This window comes from Chrysochloris asiatica, unplaced genomic scaffold, assembly GCF_000296735.1.
Source record: "Chrysochloris asiatica unplaced genomic scaffold, ChrAsi1.0 scaffold00904, whole genome shotgun sequence".
In the NCBI taxonomy this organism is placed as follows: Eukaryota; Metazoa; Chordata; class Mammalia; order Afrosoricida; family Chrysochloridae; genus Chrysochloris; species Chrysochloris asiatica.
In genome coordinates this window covers 1307-8941 of record NW_006409422.1, presented here as the reverse complement: position 1 = coordinate 8941, position 7635 = coordinate 1307, and the positions used below count along the sequence as shown (strand labels likewise).

At 38.6% G+C, this 7635-nt stretch overlaps 1 pseudogene and 1 gene segment (V, D, J or C); both read right to left on the bottom strand.

The window, feature by feature from the left end:
- Positions 1 to 296: 296 nt before the first annotated feature.
- Positions 297 to 946, bottom strand: LOC102820639 (annotated as a pseudogene).
- A 639-nt stretch (positions 947 to 1585) lies between these two features.
- LOC102820261 lies at positions 1586 to 2037 on the bottom strand. The segment is given in 2 exon segments: positions 1586 to 1905; positions 1992 to 2037. Coding segments are annotated over 2 exon segments (366 nt in total).
- Positions 2038 to 7635: the final 5598 nt, after the last annotated feature.

The following is a 7635-nucleotide window of genomic DNA, read 5'->3' as shown; positions in this document are numbered from 1 at the left end:
CCTTTTTTCCAGATGCCACTCTGTGACTTCAACACTGTATCATCTTTGGTGTGGGCCTACACTCTGATCTCCATCCAGACTGAGGGGTCCACAATCAACATCCCAATTAATTCAGAAATCATTGTGTATTCCTGCTACAGTCAGATTTCTCCACAGGTGGGTGTGGAAAACTGATACAACACACACATATTTTATATTAGATATGATGTTCTGGAAAGGTTTTGGGAAAGTGTCTTCTCTGTTTTTTTGTGTTTCTGCCGAGAAACCTCCCCTATCTGTCTCTGCTTCTTCTGTCACTACTGAATTTCTTTAATTATCTGGTTTTTTAAACTGTTGGCACTCCTCTGGTGTGATTTTTGTCAGCTTTGGCAATAAATGGGATGATACTCACTTTTTCATGCAAATGCTTCATAAATTCAATATGCAGTGGTTTAACCCAAATCATGAGGGAGCAATGAAGTATAAACACCACTTCACTCTCTTGTCAGGCTTCTGATATCTGTTCACTCAAGATTCTGCATTTAGATAATCCTCAAACTTATTATCAATGTAATCAATAATAGATTGACAGCAATTACTATTTTCTACTTCATCTCCAAATCCTGGGGTATCGACTATCATGAGTAGTAACTGAACTTCATATTCTTTGATTAAAACTTTAGATTGTTGCACTGATACAGTCTTTTTTTATCATAGGGGGAGAACCTGGATACTCTGGAGAATACAAATAGGTGAGGAATAGAGAGTTGATTAACGTTGACTTCCCCCATCCAGATTCACCTACTATCATAACTGTGAATTCAAAACTTCTCTCCACTGATTATCTGTATACTTGATCGTGGAAATTTGCAAATCTCACATAGCTTTAAAGATTATTCCAGTGAGCCATAGTGCTGCTTTTGATGCTCATATCCTCAACATAAGTGGGTCTCTCACTGACTGACATTTCTTTCACCCTCAGCTACTACCCCAGCACAGTTCAGCCCACAAATTTTCCAAAGCCTCCTACCAGATTCTGTGTCTTGACCACCCAGCATCGTTGCTCCATTAAGCACACCACAGAGGGCAGATTTGCCATGGTATTTTTAATAGCCTCATAAGTATATGTTAAAGTTGAATAAAGAAGCCCAAATATTACTTGATTCTTTTGAATTATAATGTTGTAGAAGAGTATGGTCTGCCAAAAGAACAATCAAATCTGTCTTGAGAGAAATACATCTACAATTCTCTTAAGAATTGGATGGTAAAACTTTGCCTTTCATACTTCAGACATGTTATCAGGAGGGAAAATCCCATGAAGAAAGACATTGTGCTTGGTAAAATAGAGGGTCAGACTCCCACCAAGATGGATTGACACAGAGGCAGCAATAATAGTCTCAAATGTAAAATTGTGAGGATGGTTCAGGTGCAGGCTGTGTTTTGTTTTGTTGCATACAATGTTGCTATGAGTTAGAAATGACTCAATGGCACCTAACAGCAACAACAACAACAAAATAAGCATGCCTGCAGCCTAAGTTTCCCTGTTATCTCTAAAGTCATTGCAGTTGCCTTCTCATTCAGGATTTCTGACACACTCAGGATGTGGTTAGCACACTGTGTCTCTCGCACAGTAATAGATGGCCGTGTCCTCAGAGCTCAGACCGCTTAGATCCATGTAGGCCGTGCTTGTGGACGTTTCACTGGTGATGGTGACTCTGCCCTTAAACTTCTGTGCGTAGTTTGTAATGTCAATGCTTGGATAAATCTCTCCGATCCACTCAAACCCATGTCCAGGGATCTGCCGCACCCATTGTATACCATTGCTAGTGAAGGTATATCCAGAAGTCTTGCAGGAGATCTTCACTGATGACCCAGGCTTCTTCAGTTCAGCTCCAGATTGCACCAGCTGGACCTGGGATTGGTCACCTACTGCGAGAAAATTGGGGTGGATGAAATTCAATGTGAATAACCCAAAATCCCTTCCCCATCCCTGGAATTGGTAACTATTTTACCTGTAGTTGCAGCAACCAACAAGAGGGCTCTCAAAGTCCAGTCCATGGTTAGAGAGCTGTTATCCCAGAATGTCTAATGGAGCGTGGTATGGTTGTTGGTTGGGCTCTAAGACTGCAGATATATCCTTATCTACTGTGGTAAACCTAAGATTATTTACATATTTATGAGGGAGAATATTTTAAGACTTAGGTCTTAGACCCATTTGAGGACCATTTTTATTTTTTGATGATTTCCAAGACACACAGCCAAACAAGCAAGGAATGCTAAAGATGTAAATCATGGAGTTTTGATTATTCAAGTCCAAATTGGGAACTTGGATCCTCTACCACATCCTGAAACTCTGGATGTGTGACACCACTTTCAATGAGGAATACAGTGAATCAGAATAACCATGCTTCTCTTTGTGTCATTTCTTATTCTGTCTGAAGGCAGGACTTAGAGGTAGGAAATCAAGGTTTGTCTTTGGCTATGATACTGCTGCATTTCAGTTGGGTTGTTAGAGTGAAATTATGTTTTTGTTGTCCTACCTGTCATCAAGTCAGCTCCAACTCACAGTTACCTTAGGTACAAGAGATCAAAACACTATTGGGTCCTGTGCAAACCTCACATTCTTGTACTTGAACCACTGTGTCAATTCATCTCATTGAGATTTACATATGGCCTGCAGAAAAAAAGACTTATACTAAATCATTTATTATAATCCCACATTTTATTAAAAGAGATTTCTGAATAGTTGTGTGTGGAAATAATGGGCTCTTGAATATGGAAAAAGGTAATAGATTCTCCCAAGAATATATTTCAAACTCACAAATAAAGAAAATACTTGATGGTAACACTGGTATTCTTTATGGGTAAATGTGAAAATCCATTTAAATATAAGTTCCCCAGAACTTCTCATTACAGTTGATACTTCACACATACTTTTGGACAATCACTTGCCTTTTTGTCATCTAAAATTGGCATGAAAATTTAAACCTTAATGAGGGTTAGAGAACTTGTGTGAAGCACCAGAAGAACAGTTTTAGTAATAAAACGTAGTGCAAAAAGGAATATTTCCTGCTTATCCCTAAGAGGATACTCACTAGCCTTCAGGACACTGCTACCAAACTCCCTACATCTGCTCCATATTTTAAATAGTTTCTTAGTGCCCTCTGCAGGCCAGAGAACTCTTTGCAGAGTAGCTCTTTGCCTGTGCTCACATTGCCTTCTCTTTGTCTCTCACAGTAATTTATTGCCAAATTCTCAGCTCTCATACTGATAATTTCTAAATGGAAATTGGTGCTCTTTTTGGCGATTTTGCTTAGATTGAGGGTGGGCAACTGGATGTGATGGTTTTCACATAGATGGAGATATGGACCAGCTATTCCAGGCATGTGTTCAACCTCCTTTTCTGCAGAACATGATCACTGTATATCACTCTGATGCCAGTTAGCACAGTGCTATAACTAGAGTAGGTGACACTCAGGGTCGAAATTAATGAAAAACATATTGGATTGGAAGAATAAACTGGATTCACCGCACTCCTGTGTCTTAATGCTTTGTGAAGTTTATTTCATTCCTGTGTGTTGCATACAATGAAGTTTAGCCATTGTCTTATGTAAAGAAAAAAATAATAATTCCCATGAATAAGTCATTGATCGTGCAAAATTCTACATGAAACATCTGGTATCTTTCCTATCACAAACATTGTATTTTCCAGTTATTCTTTCTTACCAACTTTTGAACTCTAATCACAAAGAATTATCACAAATCCTGACCACACATTTGATCAATTTTAGAATGTAAAATAGTTTGTTAAAACTTCAATTTATCTTTGAATTTCAGTGTTGCTGTGTAATTTCTGTACCAGTGATATTTACTCTTCCTTCCATGTATATAATAACCTATCACTCCTAACATTATGCTTCAGTTTACATCAGGAAATGTTTTGGATGCTGAATGTGATGCTCTTCCTCTTCAATTTGTCATTTCAATCACAGCAAGCCAATGGATTTGAACAAAAAATGACCAACAATTCTCCATTCTGGTTTACTTATACCTAAGATATCAATTTAAGCATTCCATTTATTTTTGAAAATTTTCAATTTTATTTGAATCATTCATTGCATATTCCTTATTCCAGTTATTAGTTGACATTTTCAGCTGTCGTTCCTAATTTTATTTATGTTCTTATTAGCTTTAGTTTTGAAGTGAATTATGGTTTATTGAGGATATCAGTCTACCATTCAGCATTTCATTCACATTTTCTTCGTCATTGATTAAAATCACCATAAGTCAATATCACTTAGCCTACTTCCTCCCTGTTTCCTGTTTCAAATCCTACTTCTTTCCTACCCTTTACTGCCTTATAAACAGTGTCCTTGAAAAATAATTGTTTTGATCTCATCTTTACATCTCTAGTGTTATTATTCACCTATTGTTGTTGTTGTTAAGTGCCATTGAATCGATTCCAAACCAGAGCGACCCTGTATAGGGTTTCTGAGGAGCAGCTTGTGAGGTTGAACCGTCAACCTTGCAGTTCAAACGGCTTTGCAGTCTCGCACATTAACCAATAGTGCTATACACCATTACTCTTTAGCTGAAATTTGAACCACAGGGTTAAGTTCCATTTCAGTCATAAAACTTGACTCAGGGCCACAGTATCACCAGTCTTTATTCAACCAGAAAGATTGGTCTTTTTTATGATATAGAATTTAATTTCACATTTTTTCCAACTATATCATGGACGTTTTAATGCCAGCCATTCAGAGCAGTCAGTGAAAACAGGGCACTAGTTAGCACTTCTGGTCTCTGAAACTATATTAGTTCATTGGACTAGTTATTTCCAAATGTCTTCCATTCACTTCATTTGTCCTTTTGCTTAATGAAAATAGATATATATATATACACTTTAGATGATCATTGAAAAGACAAGGCTTTTTAATCATGAAATAAAGTCCTTTTTAATCTCTTATACTGGTTTTCTACATAAAGTTTATTTTATCAGAGATTAGTATTGCCGCTCCTGCTCATTTCGTTTACAGTTAGCTTTGGAATGTATATATTTTTTCCATCCTTTAACTTTTAATCAATTTTTGTCTGTGTGTGTAAGTTGTATCTCTTGAACACAGCACATTGAAGGATCTTGTTTTCTTATCCATTCTGTCATTCTCTGTCTCTTAACTGGATCATTTAATCCATGGACATTCCATGAAATTATCAATAGGTATGAATTAATTGTTGTCATTATGTTTGGGTTCTTTTCTTTTTTTATATACTGCTGTGCCTTTTTTTCTGCATGCCTTCCTGTGTTGAGTTCATGGTCTTTGTGTTCCTTCTTGTCACTTTATTGATAGTTTTAATGTTTCCATGTTAAGGAGCTCTGGTAGCATAGTTGTTATGAATCGGTCTGTGAACTGCAATGTCAGCAGTTCAAAACTACCAGTTGTTCATTGGGAGAAAGATGAGGCTTTCTTCTCCCGTAAAGATGTATAGCCTCGGAAACCTTGTTCAGGGTCGCTATGAGTTGGAACCAACTCCACTGCCACAATGTTCTTCTTGTATTTTCATTTTTTCAATATGTTGTGAAGTATTAATTTTCTTTGAGGTTACCCTAAATTCTATTAACTTTTCCCTCCATTTAAAACAGTTTGTTTTATCCTGTAATTGACATCTGGATATTTGTGCGTATATTTTTATGCTCTTGCACATTGTAATTGTTTTGATTATAGACTGACTTCCCAGAGCCTCTGAATTTGTTCTCTTTTTTTGTTCTTTAAGTTTTTATTGTGAATTTACTGACAGTTTACATGGGAGAATATCAGCTTTACATTAATCCTATCATATTTCATTTCATTGCAATGATGACAATCTCCTCATTCATTATCAGATGACCAAACGGTATAACCTACAAGCTTACCACCCAGCCGTCAGCACACAGCCCCTCTCCATCCCCGAGTCCAGAGCCCACAGCCACTCCACTCTCCATGTCATCATCTCTGCCGCAATCTCTGATGTGATTGGTTCTCTGGATATTGTCCCACACTCTGCTCTTCTCCGTAGATGGTTCCAGGGTCCTTCGCTCCCTGACTGCAAAATCAAACACTCCCTTCTTTTTGTTACAAAACATCTACCTTTACATTTCCAATACTCGCAGTGAGTCCAGGTAGCAATTATTCATTATTGAACCACAAGAATCTTATCTCCATCTCCTTTCACCAACCCTATTAGACAGGTTGAAAACAACTCAGTGGAGATTCTACTGCCTCTGCACCCTCTGAAACTAGACTCCCTCTTGAAAGTTTGTAAGCCAGTCACTTCTTGCCTTTGTAGTCCCCCGTTTTGGGTCACCAATGTCAACCCTGCTTACCAAGGTCATGGTAGTGATGCTCTCTATAAACATTCATTCCCTCTTTTGAGCTACTACATTCATAAGTATAGAACAAGTTCATCAAATTGTAGCAGATGACTCTTTTTATTTTCTTCCTCTAATCAAGAACTGATCTTCCAGGAATTGAAGCCAGGTCAAGTGGGTACTATCTGCAAGTATGGTTGTTCTTGTGCATCTCCCTCACTTTATATCAGCTCGATGTTTCACTCTCCATGCTAGTACTCTGTGGCCATGTCTCTGTCCTGGAGTCCAAGAGTTCTCAAGTCCCGACACACTACTGGCTAACCAGGTCTCAATCCAAGTTGATAGGAGTCTATTGAACCTGGTCAGACTTAGCTCACAACGTCTTTGCTGTTTTTCCCCCATTCCTGTTCTAGGTTGACCAAAGTGATCATCAGCAAGACCATATGACTGCTCATGTATTCCCCTTGAGTCTCAGTATTGGAATGGGGTTTGACCTAAAGAAACCTGACCACTTGCCTTGATCTTGTAGTCCACCAGACTACAGTTATTGTTTTTGATATTTCCTTCTGCTCTTTCTTTCAAGAAATATCTTCTTTTCTTCTAGCTTCTCCAGGCAGCTCTGCATGTCCTTTCAAGTAGAAATTCCCCACCTCAGGAAATTCTGGATGGGGATCTGGATTGGCAACAACAACTCTATGCCATGGGTTAGTGGCCCAGTATATAACCTCATGGCCCCGACCAGAGTCGATGGGCCTATTTCATTATACTGATGATGATATGTTAACCTCTGATTCTCTTGCAGATTTAGAAGCAGCAGCAGAGAGCCTTGGAGAGGCACTGGGTGACTGAAGATGGGTTGTCAATGAGAACAAAGTCCAAGACCCTGGCTTATTGGTCAAATACTTGGGAGTTGTTTGGTTAGGTAAGACAACGTTTATTCTTGACGCTATAATAGATAATGTTCAGGCCTATCCTACACCCACCACAGTGAAGCAATTACAGACCTTGAGCAATTGCTTCGGCCCTTGCATGCCCTCTGTAAGAGGCAAATCCCCTGGGATTTGAGGATAGTGAAGAATGAGTGTTTCACCACACCAAGCGTAGCGTGTGGTCATGCAAGCCAAAGTTCTACAAGTAGTGAATCCTCAAAGTCCCTTCCAACTAGATATGATGATTATCATGGAAACTTTGGATGCGGTCTGTGTGAGTCAATGATCAAGAGGAGAGTGTCTATAGGATTCTGGTCCCAGTTGTTGAAGGGGCAGAAATAAGGTACTCTCTAATAGAGAATCAGTTAGGTGCAGTGTATG